Here is a 22,199-nt window from a genome sequence, read left to right as displayed (position 1 = left end):
ACAATTATCTAAGCTGGTTATTGATCACATCGAATTCTCTGAGACGACACAAACTGACTTACCCTGCCCGCTCCTTGAGCTTCTTGTCAGTGATTCCGTCTTTGGATACCAGTTTATTGAATACTAAAATGCCGATGACCATGTTCACCTGCATGAACAAAAATGTTACTTATAAAATAATATTAGTACTGAGAAAAAAAAAACTATTGATGCTACAAAATACTAAATGCACAAAATAGTGAATGGATTTTTCCAGTGAAGGTACAATGTAACCTTTATCATTTCTAGATGACTCCTTAGCTTGCCATCATCTCTGCTATGCAACTCCTAATATTATCATTGTCCTTCCAAGATCAGCCCTGATGTGATCCTGACTCTTCCAAGATTACTCCAAATATCACCACTGTCCATAAGGCTTTACTTACAGTATATCTTTTTTTTTTTTGATCAACAAAAACAAAGTTTTATTGAAGAGAACACAAGACATTACAAGGTATATATTACACATGCATGACATGTAAGTGCATATAAAGATAGTGTCAGGAGCCTTAATTCTCTCAACAATATAAAAGCGCCGTTAACATGAAAGACAATGTTGTTATCATACAACCATGTAGATAAAATAATTCAATGGCCTAGTGTTCATTCAACAAAAAACAAAATTAAAGTAAAAATTTAAAATAAAAATAAGATTATTAAACCAACCATGGACATATCACCCGGGATTCAAATTAGTCAATCATCTAAATTAATCACAACATAATTCACAGCTTGCTCCACCTTATAAGACGTCACTAGCATCTTTATGTGTCCACTTACAGTATATCTGGTGTACATTCCAGATTGCTTTTTAACTATCATCACTATCGCCTATGTTACTGCTGATGTTATCACTACCTCCTATGTTACTTCTGATGTCATTACTATCCTCTATGTTACTCCTGATGTCATCACTATCTCCTATGTTACTGCTGATGTCATCACTATCTCCTATGTTACTTCTGACGTCATCACTATCGCCTATGTTACTCCTGATGTCATCACTATCTCCTATGTTACTTCTGATGTCATCACTATCTCCTAGATTTCGCCTGATGTCATCACCAGCCCCCCATGTTACTCCTGATGTCCCCATTATTCCTCTTATGTTTTTCCTGATGTAACTGCTATCTCTCCTATGTTACTCCTGATGTCCCTATTACTCCTTCCATGTTACTCTTGATGTCTCACCTATCCCTCCCATATTACTCCATATGTTACCACTATCCTTCCAATGCTGCTCCTGGTGTCCACATTATTCCTCCCATGCTACTCTTGATGTCACTTCTATTCCCATTAGGTTACTCCTGAATTAATCGCTATCCCTTCCACACTACTTCTGATGTCACCACTATTCATAATATGTCACTCCTGATGTCATCTCTGTCTCTATATTACTCCTGATAAGTTCTGATGTCACCAATGTTCCTCCTATGTTACTCTTAATGTCACCTCTAGTCCACCTATGTTACTCTTGAAAGTCCTAATTATTCTCCTATATTACTCCTAATGTCAACACTATTCCTCTATGTTACTCCTGAAAGACTTTGTTATTTCCCACATGTTTTTCATGATACCACTAATATCCCTACTATGTTACTCATGATGTCCCTATTATACCTCCTATGTTACTCCTCATGTCACCTCTATTTCACTTATGTTACTCTCGAAAGTCCTGATTATTCTCCTTTATTACTCTTAATATCAACACTATTCATCTATGTTATTCCTGATGTTTTCATTATTCCTCCCATGTTACTTGTGATGTCAACACTATCCCTCCTACGTTACTCCAGATGTCCCTATTATTTCTCCCATGTTACTCTTGTTGTCACCACCATTCCTCCTATGTTACTCCTGGTGTCCATATTATTCCTCCTATGTTACTCTTGGTGTCCATATTATTCCTCCTATGTTACTCCTGGTGTCCATATTATTCCTCCTATGTTACTCCTGGTGTCCATATTATTCCTCTTATGTTACTCCTGGTGTCCATATTATTCCTCCTATGTTACTCTTGGTGTCCATATTATTCCTCCTATGTTACTCCTGGTGTCCATATTATTCCTCCTATGTTACTCCTGGTGTCCATATTATTCCTCTTATGTTACTCCTGGTGTCCATATTATTCCTCTTATGTTACTCCTGGTGTCCATATTATTCCTCCTATGTTACTCCTGGTGTCCATATTATTCCTCTTATGTTACTCCTGGTGTTCATATTATTCCTCCTATGTTTTCCTTGATGTCACCTCTATTCCTATTAGGTTACTCCGGAATTCATCACTATCCCTTCTACACTACTTCTGATGTCACCACCCTTCATAATATGTCACTCCTGATGTCATCACTATCTCTATGTTACTTCTGATAAATTCTGATGTCACCAATAATCCTTATATGTGACTCCGCTCATCATTCACCGTGGTCATAACCTGGGCAATTTGCACCTTTATTCACAATAATAACAGTCCCAGGAGGAAAGGACAATGGCCACGGTGCCCATAACCACCAATCATATACCAGCTGTAATTTTTTTTCAATTCTAATGAGAAAAAGAAATGTAAAACCTGTCCGGCTGTCATAGGTGACATTACTATTCCACATGTGAACTAATCAGTTTAACCCTAAGAAGGTGGACTAAGAGGAACAGATAAGAGCGGTGTCTGCCATCCGCCTCGCCCCTCTACTGAACTTGCAGAAAGTCAAACTGTTGTTCTAAGAAATATGGATTATGGTGGCGGGTAGTGGAATTTATAATCCCTAAATCATTATTGGTGGCAATTTAGAATGCAGGATTAGCGTTCTGTGAGATCATTAATCCCCTCGCTGTTTATGAGGCCGAGCCTCGCTGTATTCTGAGGAGAGCCGCCACCGTGACAAATCCCTATTCCAAAAAAAAGGATGATTCTCAATGAATCAGAATGAAAAGACAAAATGTTCAAGGAATTAAAAAAAAATATATATATTTATGATTCATCAAACAAAATACCAAAACAACAGCGGCGGCCGGTCCGACAAAGGCGTAGAGCAGTCCTCCTTCCAGAGACAGCCAGCAGCTGCAAGAGAAAGCAACATCAGTTCAGCTTAATCCATCCATAGTATGGTTCTCCACCTATTATGTACCCAATAAGACAGAAAATGGTTATCAAATACGTTCGTGTTCTGCTTTTTTATCATATATATACACAGCTTACAGAATAAGAAGGAGCTTATAGCAATAAAACGTGCAATTTAAATGTCAGGGAGTATCAAGTCAATGAATTCCAAACATTTTTTTTTTTTATTAATCAGAATTTTCGAGAGATAAGCCAACACATTTCAGTGGTACTAAGACACCCTTCATCAGAGACTAAAGACCAGCCTCCAAGTATTTAAAAAAATGCAAATGCCCCCCCCCCACCTCAAAAAGGAATAAAAGCAAAAAGCCAGCTCTGGCAGCACTACTCGCCTCCTTTTCAGTGATGTCACACGCTTTACCTCTTCTCCACCACAAGATGTCCTCAGTTCTCTATGTTGGATGACCACCGGTGTAATTCAACTTGAAGGACCGAGGACATGCTGTGAGTGAAGAGCGTCATGGTCCCACCCCCCTGGTAATTGTTACCATAGCATCCTGTGCTCACAGGGTAATCCCAAGAAGAAAAAAGGACGCATATTTACTGGAACTTTAAAGTACAAATGCTGTTTAATTTATTTGTATTATTTAAAGCAAGCTCCTGCATCCATCCATGTCCCCATGCTTTATTTTGTTGAGAAATCCCTTTGAACCCCCCCCCCCCCAGCAATTCTAAACCCAGCCATATTGAAAAAAGGAAGATGATTCATTCTGCATTTACCTTCTGGAATCCATCTGCCCTTAGCTCTGGCATGCAGGCAGGTGGGTGTGTTTAGCTGATATTGTATAGGGATGAGTCTAATGTAATGGGGGGCTCCCTGGTATAGGGAGGACTCTGCTATGATGGGGAGCTTCTGACCTGAAGGAGACCTTTGACGTGATGGATAACCCTCTGATGTGAAGGGGGATCTCTGACATGATGGGGGGCTCTTATGTATACCAGGGGTCTTGAATGTGATGCATTGATCTCTGACATGATAGGGGACCTCTGATGTAATGGGGGCTCCTATGTATACCAGGGGTCTCGAATTTGATGTGTGTATCTCTGACATGATGGGAGACCTCTGATGTTGGGGGGGCTCTTATGTATACCGGGGTCCTGGATGTAATGGAGGCTCTCTGTACATGATGGGAGACCTCTGATGTGATGGGGAGGGGGCTCTGATGTGAAGGGGGATCTCTGATGTGATTGGGGGCCTCTAATATGATCAGGGGCCTCCAATGTGATGGGGGGCCTCTGATATTATAGGGAAACTCTGATGTAAAGGGGGGGCTCTGATGTTATGGAGGGACCTCTGATGTAAGAGGGGATTCTGATGCACTGGGGGGCTCTGAATAAGGGCTGAGGATTCCTGTAGCATTTTAATTTCTGGAATCCAGCTGCCCTTTACCCAGACATGCAGCCAGGATGGTGTGCTTAGCTAAGAAAGACCCTCCTCCCCTCCTGAAGACTCCTGGAATGTATAACATCATTTTGGCCTAGGCCAGAAACCAGGAAGTAACTGAAGTGGCCACTTGTCATAGGAGGCAAATCAACCACAGCTCCAGGAAACCCCAGCAGCCTCTGGAGGAACCCTAGCATTCCCTGGAACCCTGGTTGAGGAAGGCTGCTATAAGGGATTTCCCATCTACCCTCCTTTTCTTTGTGTGCTTTTCTGATCGCCTTCCCTTTGGATTCTGAGAACAATTCACAAGTGAATTATCAGTGTACTGTTTATGGTTGATACCCTCACATTTCTGGGCTGCCCATTGGCACTCATGGTAAAGACAGATATTCCAGCTAATATTCATATATTGCATACTGTATACCGGCAGCTGGCTCATGTCTTCATTGTTGGCAATGACAGACATGCGCAGGGGGTTTGCCGGATGTGCCTGGGCACACCCTAATCACCCCATGTGCATTAGCATTATCACTCTGTGTGACGGCAGGGAGATGGGAAATATCTCCCTCTGACCAGTTCTGCCAATAATGAAGTGCTACCGTACTTCTCTTTTACTGTACCGGCTCTGCTGTCGTAAGATATACACACATGCATGTGTGTTTGAGCTTTGGGGGGCACACCCTAATGCAATAGGCTGCGCACACCTATACTGGCAAAGGTTAGTTATGAATTTTATCAAATTGTATTTTACTATGAAATTGTCAATTTTGTATTCACCAAGGTGTCAGCTAAACTGCCTTTTAGTTTGACCTTGAGACTCTACAAGGGCCCATGAGCTGGTAATTATATTTTGTTTGATATAGCTACCATTAGACATGATTGCACTTCTAGTTCTACAGACTTCGATCGGGTATTGTTCACCTCATAATTTACTAAATTTTTTGCAGCTTGGTTCCCCAAGTTTCATACCCAAGCATAAAATGTAGCTCTCGGTGTTAAAACCAAAATCCAATGCCAAATTTACACAATCAACTGGATTGCGATTTTGACACTGAGAACTTAACTTATGTAATTTAAGGACATTGCTCGGGTATCTTTGGCACAGAGTAAGAGCAGGTAAGTATGACATGTTTATCATTTTAATAAAAAAATAAAAACTTTGGCTTCACAATCACCTTAAACAGGAAATGGTGTTGGCAGGAAATGGAGGAGATAACACACAAGGGGGTAGTCTGGGCGAAGACCTAGTAGAAGGAAGAGGCTTCATAAAAAGAAGAAGATCTGGGTAGAAGAGGGAGGCTCTATAATAAAAAGAAGATCTGGGTAGAAGGAAGGAGGTTCCATAAGAAGAAGAAAGTAAGGGTAGAAGGAAGGAGACTCCATAAGAAGAAAAAGAAGACCTGAGTAGAAGGAAGGAGGCTTCATAAGAATAAGACCTGGGTAGAAGGAAGGAGGCTCCATAGGAAGAAGAAGACCTAGTTAGAAGGAAGAGGTTCCATAAGAAGAAGAAGAAAAAGAAGACCTGGGTACAAGGAAGGAGGTTCCATGAGAAGAAGAAGAAGACATGTGTAGAAGGAAGGAGGTTCCATAAGAAGAAGTGGGTAGAAGGAAGGAGGTTCTATAAGAAGAAGAAAACCTGGGTAGAATTAAGGAGGTTCCATAACAAGAATGAGACCTGGGTAGAAGGAAGAAGGCTCTATAAAAATAAGAAGAGAAGAAGAGCTGGGTAGAAGGAAGGAGGTCCCATAAGAAGAAAAAACCTGGGTAGAAGGAAGGAGGTTCCATAAGAAGAATAAGACCTGGGTAGAAGGAGGCACCATAAGGAGAAAAAGACCTGGATAGAAGGAAGGAGGCTCCATAAAAAGTAGAAGACCTAGGTAGAAGGAAGAAGTTTCTATAAGAAGAAGGAAGGAGGTGTCAGAAGAAGAAGAAGAACTTGGATAGAAGGAGGTTCCATAAGAAGAAATAAACCTGGGTAAAAGGAAGGAGGTTGCATAAGAAGAATAAGACCAGAGTAGGAGGCTCCATAGGAAGAAAAAAAACTGGGTAGAAAGAAGGAGGTTCCATAAGAAGAATAAGACCTGGGTAGAAAGAGGCTCCATAAGAAGAAGAAGACCTGGGTAGAAGGAAGAAGGCGCCATAAGAAGAAAAAGACCTAGGTAGAAGGAAGAGGCTCCTGTTGAAGTAGACCTTCTTCCAGCAGAAGAACACCTGCTTAGAAGGAAAAGGCTCCATAAAAAGGCCTAGAAGAAAAAGGTTCCATAGGAAGAAAAAGACCTGGGTAAAAGGAAGAAAGTTCCATAAGAAGAAGAAGACCTGGGTAGAAGCAAGATGCTCCAAAAAAGAAGACCTGGGTAGAAGGGAGGAGGCTCCATAAGAGGAAGTAGACCTGGGGAGAAGCAAGGGGGCCTGATAACCCTAAAGAAGGTCTGTGCCAGAAGGGGCCCCATAACAAGAAGACCTGGGTAGAAGGAAGAAGGCTCCACAACAATGAGAAGCCCTGGGTAAAAGGGTCTTTACGACACTGAGGAGACCTGTGAAGAACAACACCGATTGTCACCCAACACTGAGAAGACCTGGGAAGAAGGAAGGGGGCACCATAAGACCAAAGAAGGCTCTTCACCTGGGGATGACACTAAATTTGCACTACAAGAGAATCCCATTTGGTATGGAAATCACAAACTCAAACCCAAGCTAAGTAACTTTTTAGTGAATCCCTACCGCAAAGTAACCTAAAAGAGACATGCAAAACAATTGTGTATAATGGAGAATTTATTCTTGTAGACATGTGAGAGGAAGTCACATTAGTGAAGTTTTTATTTTTTATTTAGGGGATAAGTTATTGAGCGCTCTGCCTCATATGAGTATTTAAAAAAATGGACAGAATGTTCTTGATTAGCATTCCCAAAAATCCATTCCCCCACCCTCCCCCTAACCATGACAGCAACACTCTTGCCCATGCATGGCGGTGGTAGTCTTGTTGCTGCTTTGCAGGTGAAAATTGTGATAAGACAGTTGGGGGTTGGCAGTGAACATAACCTGAGACAGCCTGACAGGGAAATCACCACTCTGCCAATCCCTGGCACGGAGATGAAAGGTTTTTCAACACTATGCCAAGTGGACGCTCTTCGCCGCCTGAATGCCAATGAGATCCCCCATAGCTGACCTTGGTCAATTGTTTCTGCTTCGGGGACCAAAACCAATATTGCGCTGACAGATGTCTGGGCAGCGAACACGCTTGTGTCATCCAGCCTGTCGTCACCCCCCCCCAGCTCTGACAGCGAAGGACGAGTGCAAGTTTGAGGGGGCAGATGATAAGGGTGACCTGCTCACACTTCAAGGATGTTAAAATCTTTAATAGAAAATAACTTTTCAGGAAACAGAGATTAGTAGTAAGCAATCTGCCGGTGTGGATAAATTCCTAATTGTCAACTCCAAAAAAAATTTTTGTTTTTGATAAATGGGAGAAAAGTAAAAACATCTGCAACACCATTGGGGAGATTTCTTCTTTCTGATGGTCTGTTTAAAGAATAGTCTTACCTCTAAAATAGACCACATGCTTCTCCATGGGGCATTCTCAGGTTTTACTAATCACATAACACAAGAGGTGAAGCTTTTATAAAAGGGGCTCATTATTCATGTGTGCCTAGGCAGCACAGTACCTAAATCCGGCCCTGCACAAAGGGGGTCTTACGGAAGAGTTTCCTTTTTTTGGTGATCTGCTTGAAGAGTAGGCTCAAGGAAGACCACGTCTTTCCCAGGGTGCATTCTCAATTTTTGCTAATCACATGATATGAGGGGTGGAGCTTGTATAAAAGGGTCTCATCATTCAAGTGTGCCTAGGCAGAGTAGTGTCTAAATCCGGCCCTGTACAGATGAGGCCGCGTGGAAGGATTTCTTCTTTTTGGTGAAGAAGGGTAGTTTTAAGGAAGACCACATCGTCCTCCCATGATGCATTCTTAGGTTTCACCAATCACATAACATGAGGGATGGAGCTTTTATTCAAGGGTTTCACCATTCAAGTGTGCCTAGGCAGCACGGTGCCTAAATCTGGCCCCTGCACAAAGAAGGTCATGCAGAAAGATTTAGTATTTTTGATGGTTGGTTTCAAGAGTAATCTTACCTCTAAAGTAGACCACATGGTCCTTCCATGGTGCATTCTCAGGTTTTTCCAATTACATGACATGAGGGATGGAGCTTGTATTCAAGGGTTTCATCTTTCAAGTGTGCCTAGCAGGGGCGGACGGATAACTCATGGGGCCCCCGGGCAATAGGAGATTATGGGGCCCCCAGGCAATCAGAGATTATGGGGCCACACAGTATACACACACACAGTATACAATCACACAGTATACACAGACAGATGTAAAAAAACACAGATTTATACATACTGTCCCTGATTTTACTGAGGCTGGCAACCCTGATGGGGCCCCCTAGTGGCCCAGGGCCCTCGGGCAGTGCCCGAGTCGCTAAATGGTCAGTCCGCCCCTGGGCAGCGCAGTGTCCAAATGTGGCCCTGCACAAAGGAGGCTTTGTGGAAAAATGTATTTTTGGTGATCTGTGTGAGGAGAACTCTCAAGGAAGACCACATTCTCCTCCCATGGTGTCTTCTCAGTTTTTACTAATCACATGACATGAGGGGTGGAGCTTGTGTTCATGGGTCTCACCAGTTAAGTGTGCCTAGGCAGCGCAGTGTCCAAATGTGGCCCTGCACAAAGGAGGCCGTGCGGAAGAATTTCTTCTTTTTGGTGGTCTGTTTGAAGAGTAGTCTCAAGGAAGACCACATGCTCCTCTCATGGTGCATTCAGTAGTGTATTTAGGTTTTGTGCTGCCCTAGGCCTGACTAAACTCGTGCACCCCCTAATTAAAATATGACCCACCCCTTCCTGTCAAGGCCACACCCCATGCTGTTTAAGGCTGCCCTGAAATTTTCGAGTGGGGACACTAGTTCTGAGGGCCTGGGGGGGGGGGATGGATTCCCTTAATTTGCATAGATTTCCTCTCAATTCCTGTTTGGCTATGGGGCAGGAAGTGAAGGGAAATCTCTGCAATGGGACAGGGATGGTAAAAAATAACCTGACAGGATCTATAACCCTCCCTTACTCTTTCCAAAATGAAAAAAAAAAAAAAGAGTGTTGCCTATAGTTCTCCTTTAAGCACACATTTCTGATAATTTTATGGAGAGGACTAAGAAGATATAACCATGCCAATGGTGCAGCAGAAAACATAGAGCACAGTGAGGAAGGTTTGAGGTCCAGGATGATAGGACAGTCAAAATTAGAAGTGGCGCTCACCCCCCCCCAGTTGCGGATTGCCGGCCGCCCGCATACCAGAAGCATTGCGGCCGCTTTATGGGGGCACTGGACTAATTTGCCTCTCAACCCAGTCCGCCCCATAAAAAACTGGCGCTACACTAACAGCGGGCGGGGACTCTTTCTGTGCTGCCCTAGACCTGGGCCTTGTCGGCCTAAGCCAGGATGCAGCATTGGGTGCATTCTCAAGTTTTACTAATAACATGACATGAGGGGTGGAGCTTGTATACAAGGGCCTCATCATTCAAGTGTGCCTAGGCAGCGCAGTGCCTAAATCCGGCCCCGCACACAGAAGGTCATGCAGAAAGATTTAGTACATTTGGTAGTTGATTTTAAGAGTATTTTAAGAGTAGCCTTACCTATAAAGTAGACCACATGCTCCTCCTATGGTGCATTCTCAGTTTTTAATAAAATAATCACATGACATTAGGGGTGGAGCTTGTATAAAAGGGTCTCATCATTCAAGTGTGCCTAGGCAGTGCAGTGTCTAAATCCGGCCCTGCACAGATAAGGCCGTGTGGAAGGATTTCTTCTTATTGATGGTCTGTTTGAAGAGTAGTTTACAGAAAGGCCACATGGACCTCCCATGGTGCATTCCCAGGTTTTACTAATCACATGACATCAAGGGTCTCATCATTCAAGTGTGCCTAGGCAGCGCAGTGCCTAAATCCGGCCCTGCTCAAAGAAGGTCATGCAAAAAAATGTCTTCTTTTTGGTGGTTGATAGTAGACATGTGCACAGCCAAAAAAATTCGTTCATTTTCGTTTTCGTTTCATTAGTTTATTATTTTTTTCGTTTTTCGGGTCATTCGTTATGATTGCGATTCGTAAATTCGTTCATTCGTAAATTCGTAAATGCGTTCATTCGTACATTCGAACATTCGTAATTCGAACATTCGTAATTCGAACATTCGTAATTCGAACATTCGTAATTCGAACATTCGTTCATTCGTACATTTGTACATTCGTAAATTCGTACATTCGTAAAATCGTACATTTGTAAATTCGAAAATTCAGAAATTTGTAAATTCGAAGTTTGAAAAACCAAAAACCCCGAAAATTCAAAAATCTGAAATAGTAACTAACTATTAAATTATAGGTATTGTAATTTCCTTTCAAACTTGACTGTCAGTGAACGTAACAAATACAAATTTATCCGAAGTTACGAATTATCCAAAATTAAGGCTGCATTTAAACAAATGGAACGGAACAAATTAATAATAAATAATAATAATAAAACATTGTTATTATTATTATTGTTATTTATTATTATTAATTCATTACGTTCCATTCCGTTTTTTCGGATCATTCATAACTTCGGATAAATTTGTATGTGTTACGTTCACTAACAGCCAAATTTAAAAGGAAATTACAATACCTATAAATTCAAAGTTACTAGTAATTACTAATAGTTAAGTTATTATTAGTTAACTATTATTTCAGATTTCCGAATTTTCGAATTTACAAATTTACGAATTCACTAATTTACTAATGTACGAATGCACGAATGTACGAATGTAAATTGCGAATGTACGAATGTTCGAATGTACGAATGTACGAATGTAAATTGCGAATGTACGAATGTTCGAATGTACGAATGTACGAATGTAAATTGCGAATGTACGAATGTTCGAATGCCCGAATTTACGAATGTCCAATTTTATCGAATTTACGAATATTCGGAAAAAATTCGTTAAACGGGTTTTCGTTAATTCGGATATTCCCGAATTAACGAATTTATCGAAATTCGTTAAAAAACGAATTCGTAACGAAACGAATTGCACATGCCTAGTTGATAGTTGGTTTCAAGAGTAGTTTTAACTCCTAAGTAGACCACATGCTCCTCCCGTGGTGCATTCTCAGATTTTACTAACATAATCACATGACACGAGGGGTGGAGCTTGTATAAAAGTGCCTAAGCGTGCAAGTGTGCCTAGGCAGCGCAGTGTCCATATCCGGCATTGCACAAAGGTGGCTGTGCAGAAAAATGTCTTCTTTTTGGTGGTCTGTTTGAGGAGAAGTCTCAAAGAAGACCACATGGCCCTCCAATGGTGCCTTCTCAGTTTTTACTAATCACATGACATGAGGGGTGGAGCTTGTATACAAGGGTCTCATCATTCAAGTGCGCCTAGGCAGTGCAGTGCCTAAATCCAGCCCTGCACAATGGAGGCCGTGCGGGAGGATTTCTTCTTTTTGGTGGTCTGTTTGAGGAGAAGTCTCAAGGAAGACCACATGGTCCTCCTATGGTGCCTTCTCAGTTTTTACTAATCACGTGACATGAGGGGTGGAGCTTGTATACAAGGGTCTCATCATTCAATTGTGCCTAGGCAGCGCAGTGCCTAAATCCAGCCCTGCACAATGAAGGCCGTGTGGAAGGATTTCTTCTTTTTGGTGGTCTGTTTGAGGAGAAGTCTCAAAGAAGACTACATGCTCCTCCCATGGTACATTCTCAGGTTTTACTAATAACATGTCATGAGGGGTGGAGCTTGTATTCAAGGCTCTCATCATTCAAGTGTTCCTGGGCAGCGCAGTGCCTAAGTTCGTCCCTCTACAATGGAGGCCACACAGACATTGTACAATTATACCGCATGTAGTCCTCTGTACTCTCTTCTTCCCGGTTAGTAAAACCAGAAGTCGCAACTTTAATTGCCGGCACTTGGGATGAACGCCGATGCCTCCTTTTGTGACCCCGGCTGCCGGGAACAGCCAGTTAAGATATGCAGAGAACACAACCCCCGACCAAGGACACGTAACCGAGTAATTTTCCGAGGAATGAGCATCTTAACAAAATCATGATTGGCCTTCGCCTTCCCGAAGCAGAGCTCAGTCTACCTTGAAGACAGCTAATAAATTAATTCTAGCCCTCACGCTGTTTTCAAGTCCCGTATTAAGATTAATGTCGGCCATTCTTCCCACCTAAATAAGGTGTTCTCCGCAATTTGTAAGGCGAGCGAGTGGAAAGGTTTGACACGGCGGTACTGCGTGCCACGGGGAAGGCCATTCTTCAATGTCAGGACGGCGTGGCGGGCCGCGCGCTGCTCAAAAACTAAATATTATTCTCTCGTTTTCATTAAAGGCGTCGGGTGACATTGAAGAAAACCCCGACCCCCGTCTGCCCCGCGCTCAAATCCGCGAAAGATTGGGTGAAATGAGGCAAGCCGGGCAACAGTTGTCCAATATGGAGAATGTTCGAGTTACTGTGATGTGCGGAGGAGGGCGAAGGACGCCGTCATGATGGCGGATTGTCAGTTCTTATACCACCAGTACCCAACCTGTGGCATAGGGGCCGCATGGGGCTCTCTGGAACTTACGGCTCGTTCACACTAGTGGTTGAGGGCAGTACAACCTCATGGTTGAGCCACATTTTTACTACCCGTCTTTAGCTGAAGAGGCAGCGGATGAGGGTGTACACATGTAGCTGTGCAGAAACCATCTCCTGTATTATGTCTGCAGTCTCTGATCATCTCCTGTATTATGTCTGCAGTCTCTGATCATCTCCTGTACTATGTCTGCAGTCTCTGATCATCTCCTGTACTATGTCTGCAGTCTCTGATCATCTCCTGTACTATGTCTGCAGTCTCTGATCATCTCCTGTACTATGTCTGCAGTCTCTGATCATCTCCTGTATTATGTCTGCAGTCTCTGATCATCTCCTGTACTATGTCTGCAGTCTCTGATCATCTCCTGTACTATGTCTGCAGTCTCTGATCATCTCCTGTACTATGTCTGCAGTCTCTGATCATCTCCTGTACTATGTCTGCAGTCTCTGATCATCTCCTGTATTATGTCTGCAGTCTCTGATCATCTCCTGTACTATGTCTGCAGTCTCTGATGATCTCCTGTACTATGTCTGCAGTCTCTGATGATCTCCTGTACCATGTCTGCAGTCTCTGATCATCTCCTGTATTATGTCTGCAGTCTCTGATCATCTCCTGTACTATGTCTGCAGTCTCTGATCATCTCCTGTACTATGTCTGCAGTCTCTGATCATCTCCTGTACTATGTCTGCAGTCTCTGATCATCTCCTGTATTATGTCTGCAGTCTCTGATCATCTCCTGTACTATGTCTGCAGTCTCTGATCATCTCCTGTACTATGTCTGCAGTCTCTGATCATCTCCTGTACTATGTCTGCAGTCTCTGATCATCTAATGTATCATGTCTGCAGTCTCTGATCATCTCCTGTACCATGTCTGCAGTCTCTGATCATCTCCTGTATTATGTCTGCAGTCTCTGATCATCTCCTGTACTATGTCTGCAGTCTCTGATCATCTCCTGTATTATGTCTGCAGTCTCTGATCATCTCCTGTACTATGTCTGCAGTCTCTGATCATCTAATGTATCATGTCTGCAGTCTCTGATGATCTCCTGTACCATGTCTGCAGTCTCTGATCATCTCCTGTATTATGTCTGCAGTCTCTGATCATCTCCTGTACTATGTCTGCAGTCTCTGATCATCTCCTGTACTATGTCTGCAGTCTCTGATCATCTCCTGTACCATGTCTGCAGTCTCTGATCATCTCCTGTACTATGTCTGCAGTCTCTGATCATCTCCTGTACTATGTCTGCAGTCTCTGATCATCTCCTGTATTATGTCTGCAGTCTCTGATCATCTCCTGTACTATGTCTGCAGTCTCTGATCATCTCCTGTACTATGTCTGCAGTCTCTGATCATCTCCTGTACCATGTCTGCAGTCTCTGATCATCTCCTGTATTATGTCTGCAGTCTCTGATCATCTCCTGTACTATGTCTGCAGTCTCTGATCATCTCCTGTACTATGTCTGCAGTCTCTGATCATCTCCTGTACCATGTCTGCAGTCTCTGATCATCTCCTGTACTATGTCTGCAGTCTCTGACCATCTCCTGTACTATGTCTGCAGTCTCTGATCATCTCCTGTATTATGTCTGCAGTCTCTGATCATCTCCTGTACTATGTCTGCAGTCTCTGATCATCTCCTGTACTATGTCTGCAGTCTCTGATCATCTCCTGTAGTATTTCTGCAGTCTCTGATCATCTCCTGTACTATGTCTGCAGTCTCTGATCATCTCCTGTACTATGTCTGCGGTCTCTAATCATCCCAGGTCAGGGGCCACACTGGAGTCCTCCTATATCAACTAATTTGACCCCTACATCCTGACACAGGTCACTTCATATAAAATGTATCATTGTCATTAGATGTATTCTCTCATATATTGTTCCTGCATTATAAGATATGATACATTAGTACTGTACTTTATATATTGTGATATTATGCCTAACTCTAGGCAAATGTTTAAATACCCCCTCCCCTGCTAAACGGTCTTCCGCAATACTCTATTTTCACCACAAGATGTCCTCAGTCTTCTGGGTGGGACGACACCCAGCCTCACTCAACCCAGGGGACCAAAAAGATAGTGTAAGTATGGGTGTCATGGGCCCGCCCCCGACCACAGCACCCGCCATTCACTGTGTAATTATACAGAGAGCTACCGCGCCAATCTCTGCACCACTGTAGAGTGATCACCGATGTTCTGCGTGCTTATTTATTTCTTTTTCATTTTTGAAAATCAACGATCTGCTTTAACACACAGCGGCACGTTGTGTTAAGGTGTCCAATGCAATACACATAGGTGGGGTCTACATGTAAAATAAATTTTCATCGCTATTTGTACAGCAAATCTGCATTTGTTCGGTGTGAATTGGGAGCAACAAACGTTCTTTAGGCGGTTTTCTCTTCTAAACGAATGTCCTTTTATTTTTAGGCAGTACTACAATATTGCATTACGACCACTAGGTGGAGCTGAGGAGCACAGAAAATAGATATATTCTTGTAACAAGAGATACAATGTAACAATTCTAAAGAAAGCAGGTGGGGATTAGCAAATAAATGCAACAATTTCATATATATATATATATATAATATATAACCCAATTTTTTTGGTAAAATAGAAAAGAATGAAGTAAAGTAAATAAATATCCAACATATCACGCTTTAAAATTGCGCACACTTGCGGAATGACGCCAAACTACAATACTTAAAAATCTCCATAGGCGACACTTTAATTTTTTTTACAGGTTGCATGTTTAGAGTTTCATAGGAGGTCTAGTGCTAGAATTATTGCTCTCGCTCTAATGCTTGCGGTGATATGTCACATGTGTTACATATGCGTTCACTTCTGCGCACAAGCACGGAGAGATGGGGGCTGTTTAAATGTTTATTTTTCTTATTTATTTTATTTTTTACTTTTACACTGTCCCTTTATTTATTTATTTTTTTTGGATCACTTTTATTCCTATTATAAAGGAATGTAAAGATCCCTTGTAATAGAAATAAGAGATGACAGGTCCTCTTTAACCACTTCAATAACGGGCATTTTCACCCCCTTCCTGCCCAGGCCAATTTTCAGTTTTCAGTGCTATATTTGAATGACAATTGCGCGGTCATGCTACACTGTACACAAATGTACCCCATTTTTATCATTTTTTTCTCCCAAGAAATAGAGCTTTCTTTTGATGGTATTTGATCGCCTCTGCGGTTTTTATTTTTTGCGCTATAAACAAAAGAAGAGCGACAAGTTTGAAAAAAAAAAAAACAACAATATTTTTTTACTTTTTTTTCAATAATAAATATCCCAATTTTTTTTTTTTTAAAACATTTTTTCCTCAGTTTAGGCCGATACGCATTCTTCTATATATTTTTGGTTAAAAAAAAAATTGCAATAAGTGTCTATTGATTGGTTTGCACAAAAGTTACAGCGTCTACAATATTGGGGATAGTTTTATGGCATTTTAATTATTATTATTTTTTTAAAAAAAACTAGTAATGGCGACGATTTGCGATTTTTATCGTGACTGCGACATTGCGGCGGACACATCGGACACTTTTGACACCATTTTGGGACCATTCACATTTATACAGCGATCAATGCTATAAAAATGCACTGATTACTGTATAAATGTCACTGGCAGGGAAGGGGTTAACACTAGGGGGGGCGATCAAGGGGTTAACTGTGTGTCCTAGGGAGTGATTCTAACTGTGGGGGGACGACGACTCACAAGGGGAGGACACCGATCGGCGTTCCTCTGTACTGGGAACACACCATCGGTCTCCTCTCCCCTGACACACACAGATCAACGTCCCGGCTCTGTTACCAGGCAATCGCAGGTGGCCGTTGGACATCATGGCTGCCGGGCACGCGCATCGGCTCCTGAGTGACGCGGTGGGGGCGCGCGCCCCCCCTCCCAGGTGGCTGGGAAGCCCAGGACGTCATATGACTATGGGCAGTAATGAAGTGGTTATAGAGAGATCGGGGGGTCAATAAGAACCTAAATATCTCCTCTACCTTTGAAAGCAAAAGATCAAAAAAAAAAAAAAAAAAAAAAAAAAAGATCTTTTGCTTTAAAAAAAAATTAAAAATTGTTTACTTCTGGCTTAGACCGGAAGTGACTTCATGACGTTGCTCCGGTCCTCCAAGGTCATAGAGACGATCTGATCACCTCTATGGCCAGCTGAGCAAACCGCCAGAGAGCGGTAAGCCCGAGAAACATTAGTGAGCGGCGGGGAGGGGGGGGACAGGGGAGGGGAGATCCCTTCCGCAGCTTCTGAAAGCGATCCAGCAGCTAATTAGACACTCTGAATGCTTTCATGAAAAATAGAAACTCCAGCTGAAAAAAAAAAAACAATCCCGGGGTGATGGCTGAGAGCTTCATTCATAACCCCGACAAACCGCTTCAAAGACGCAACGCATATATATGTATTGTGGTCGGCGGGCGCCTAGAATTGTTACATTGTATCTCTTGTTACAAGGATGGATGTACTTCCTGTGCTCCTCGGCTCCCTCTAGTGGAGTTAGATTACTGATGGATTTCGTATATCTGGAACTGCTCTTTTTGTGTAGCAGCCCTGAAGAAGGGGAGATCTTCGAACCCCCGAAACGCGTTGGCTGTTTAAAATTTTGTTGTGAGAAAAGACGTTGGACTCTCTATGTTTTTTTTTTTTTGGTTTGCCACCGAATGAGAAATAAAGTCTGCCGAGGTTCTTGTCTTCCCCGACTATCCTAAAACCATTTTGATTTTCTCTCACTTCCTGTCTGGTGAACCCGTTGTCACCAGGACAGGAAGTGAAGGGAAATCTTTCCATCGGAGCCCTGGATAGAAGTAAAGACCCGCCAGGGGTTTCCAATCCTTCCCCACAATATGCAAACTAAAAAAAAAAAAAAAAATTAGCTTGACATGCACTTTAACAGCTAAACCCCGCCCCCCTCCTTGCGCCCCGCCCCCACCTGGCGGGTACCAGCAATACACATTAGGCTCCATGCACACTGAAGCTCATAAACGGCAGTTTTTTCGAGTTTGTGCGTTTTTTTAAAAGCCCATAAACACCCCTCTATGTTATCCTATGTACATGAACGTTTTTGGACGTTTATCAGCAGTGGAGTTTATTGGCTGTTTTCTGAACGCCCTGAAATCGCGTTCAAGAGTTGTTTTTCTGACCACAAAAAAACGCTTAAAAAATGCCAAACGCTCATAAACGCTGATAAATGCTCAAAAACGTGGCTCACCAGCGTTTTTTTTTTTTTTTTTTTTTTTTTTACGTTTTTGATGCATTGAAAAAAAAAAAATAATAATAATATTTTTACAAAGAAAAACTCTAAAAAACGCTAATAAACAATATTGCAAAAACGTTAAAAACGTTGAAAGACTCACTGCAAAGCTACTGGCGTTTTTATAACGTTATTTTAAAGTCCAGTGTGCATTTTTTAGAAATTATTTAAATAAATAAATCAATAATAATATTTAATTGAAAAAAAAATTAACAATAAAACATAAATCCCCCCTCCGGCCCGGGTGTACCGCCTCCTCACCTGGACTGAAATGGGTTCCTTTGATTTCACTGCACACTGTGAGCTTCTCACCATGTGCATTAGAAGCTGCAGCAAGTCAGATAGAGTCCTGTCTCATTTCCTGGCTGGAAGACGCCCAGCATCATTTAGCACTTTCCTCCCCATCCTGATTGTCCCTGGCCCCGCCCCTTTCACTTGGATTTCAGTTTTTTCAATCATGGAGTCTCAGCATCACATGTGGGCGTTACCTATGCAAATGCTGGCTGCCTAAGAACGCCCACTCCTCCAGACTGAGACCCGCCCATCAAAGCATTTTTATATTTGCATAACCCCTCCCACTGCTTACATCAGTGCTCTTTCCCTCCCAGCTTGACCTCCCTGGCCCCGCCCCTTTCATTCATTGGATTTTACTTCTGTCAATCATGGAGGCTCAGCATCACCTGTGGGTGTTACCTATGCAAATACAGCCTGCCTAGGAACGCCCACTCGTCCCAACTGATCTAGCAGACATCAAGGCATTTTGATATTTGCATAACTCCTCCCACTGCTTGCTCCAGGGCTTAGAGCTCGTTCCCCCACATACTGACTGGCCCCGCCCCTTTCACTCATTGGATTTGAGTTATTTCAATCATGGAGGCTCAGCATCACATGTGGGCGTTATCTATGCAAATGCTGCCTTCTTAAGAACGCCCACTTCTCCAGACTGACAACCGCCCATCAAAGCATATTGATATTTGCATAACTCCTCCCACTGCCAGCACCAGGGCTTAGGACTGACTATCCCTGGTTCCGCCCCTTTCATTCATTGGATTTCACTTCTGTCAATCATGGAGGCTCAGTATTACATGTGGGCGTTACCTATGCAAATACAGCCTGATTAGGAACGCCCACTCCTCCAGAGTGACACCCGCCCATCAAGGCATTTTGATATTTGCATAACTCCTCCCACTGCTTGTACCAGGGGTTGAGAAGGAGAACTGACGGGGGGGGGGCTGGGATGTTGTCAGGAAGCTATGTACAGTGCCCTGCCAGGCCCCGCCCACCAGCCATAATCTGCCGGCATTGCATAGACAAGCACAGAGGTCAAGTGATGACATCACTGGAAGTAAAATAAGTTATGTAATGAAACTAGAGTTTTTTTTTTTTTTTTATGTAATTATCTTGTTGATTTCTTTTCTTTCTTTCTTTCTTTTTTTTTTGGGGGGGGGGCAGAGAAGACAAAAAAGAAGCACATTAAATTTCAGCAAGTGCCGCTGTATTTGAGAAACGAGGGAATCGCAGTCACCTTGTTTTACGGACCTTGGAATGAAAATTTGAAAAATGTAAAAAATTTTATTCAAAATTTTAAATTACATTTGAAATAATAAAAAAAGACGTTTACGCAATGCTTCTCTGCGTTCCGCATGAATAAAGTTTAGCGCGCGGTCGGCCGCTGTCCCGGAGATTGCCAATGCTGGCTGCGGTCGTCGCGGCGGCTGCAGGAAAAAGGATGATGGATACCCCTGCAGAGAGCGCGACGAGCCCGCAGGACGCATGGCAGCCAGCCAGGCCGACTCCTGCGACGAGTCCGGCGCTCGGCAGACTGACAATAACGGAGCAGGTGATTATCCCGGGGAAGGGAGCAGGTGAGAGGCTCGGCTCCGAGGGGGGGGGGGGGGAGGGGAGGGAAGCAGCTGCAGAGGACAGCAGCGCGTGCCGCTCTCTGCAAATGATTGAACGCTGCTGCAGTCTTGTGGGTATCCAGCAGGCGCTCAGCACTGAATACATAACGAGGTGAACTCGTCACCGCCATCCGGAGGAAGACCGCTGCAGACACAGATCAGAGGCCCCAGAGACCCTCCAGGGGCCCGCCGCTATTTATCTGCTGCATTAAGGCTCTTATGGTAGTCGATCGATCTCTGCAGCATGTGGATCCGGGGCAGACACAGCAAAAGGAGACACTGGAGGAAGTGCTCATCCTTTAACCGATTCGTTTGGGGGGTTTTCTTGCATATGGGTTCAAATGGACATTATAGGCCTGAAGATAAAAGTTAAACCCCCCCAAAATATGATATATATATATGAAAGCAGAGACCCTGGAGAGTAAAATGGTGGTGGTTCCAATTTTTTTTTTATGATACAAAAACAGTTTACCAAAAAAAAAAAAAATACACGAATGTTAATGAAACTGCGACATTCATAATTACATTGTAATAATGGTAAATGAATGGCCTCTATAATGAAATGTTAAAGTAGCAGCAATAATACATATGTACCATCATCCAGAAATCATGTCTGTTGGGACATGGGTAAGCAGATTCGCCCCCCTTTTTCCCCCCGCAATTTTCTATTACCCCTTTGTTAATTTTGATGCTGGAACATAATTTTTATTGACCATTTATGTTGGTAAACCTCACTGTATGTTTCCTATTTGTTAGGTTCAGATTGTTTAGTCAGAATAAACCATCTTCAGATTCCCTCCTGACGAAGCGGCTTATGTCCGCGAAACTAGTCGAGGAATATGATATCTGAGATCTCGTGTTGTACTGTATACTAATGAACCCTATTGGTGTTACACCTGTACTTTTATTATGTTTTATTGCATTGCCACTGTTTTTGTCCTCTGCATCAATAAAATGAATTATAACTTTTACTTTTTTGCTGTTATATGCTCTATATCAGTGATTCTCAACTCCAGTCCTCAAGGCGCACCAACAGGTCATGTTTTCAGGATTTCCACTATTTTGCACAGGTGATTTGATCAGTTTTCACTGCCTTAGTAATTACCACAGCCGTTTCATCTGAGGGAAATCCTGAAAACATGACCTGTTGGTGCGCCTTGAGGACTGGAGTTGAGAAACACTGCTCTATATTGTCACCCACAATTACTGTACCGTAATAGTCCAACATGCCCCTATTTTTTGGTCGCCTGACTGGGGATCAGGCTTCCAACCCTATTAATTATACATTGTAATAATATTATTGCTACAGTGTATTCTGATTGGTCTTTTTATGTACTGATCAGAGAAGTGGAAAGAAGTGGAATGTTCTGCAATGGCCAAGTCAATCACCTGACCTGAATCCGATTGAGCATGCATTTCACTTGCTGAAGACAAAACTGAAGGGAAAATGCCCCAAGAACAAGCAGGAACTGAAGACAGTTGCAGTAGAGGCCTGGCAGAGCATCACCGGGGATGAAGCCCAGCGTCTGGTGATGTCTATGTGTTCCAGACTTCAGGCTGTAATTGACTGAAAGTTTGATGGATGATTGTTAATCTGTCCCATTACTTTTGGTCCCTTAAAAAGTGGGAGGCACATCTACAAACTGTTGTCATTCCTACACCGTTCACCTGATTTGGATGTAAATCAAATTAAAGCTGAAAGTCTGCAGTTAAAGCACATCTTGTTCATTTCATTTTAAATCCATTGTGGTGTATAGAGCCAAAAAGATTAGAATTATGTCCATGTCCCAATATTTATGGACCTGACTGTATATATATATATATATATATACACATACACACGCACACATTATATATATATAAT

General features: G+C 42.7%; 1 protein-coding gene across 1 annotated transcript in view; it reads right to left on the bottom strand.

Annotated features, from left to right (window-relative positions):
- ADGRB1 (adhesion G protein-coupled receptor B1) overlaps nt 1–22,199 on the bottom strand; it is a gene marked incomplete in the record, with an annotated part of 698,266 nt that overhangs the window by 65,049 nt on the left and 611,018 nt on the right. Inside the window, 2 exon segments of the mRNA XM_073629372.1 lie at nt 63–148; nt 3,031–3,097. Coding sequence (XP_073485473.1) covers nt 63–148; nt 3,031–3,097 — 153 coding nt within the window.

This window comes from Aquarana catesbeiana, linkage group LG05, assembly GCF_042186555.1.
Source record: "Aquarana catesbeiana isolate 2022-GZ linkage group LG05, ASM4218655v1, whole genome shotgun sequence".
In the NCBI taxonomy this organism is placed as follows: Eukaryota; Metazoa; Chordata; class Amphibia; order Anura; family Ranidae; genus Aquarana; species Aquarana catesbeiana.
This window is presented reverse-complemented; position numbering and strand designations above follow the sequence as displayed.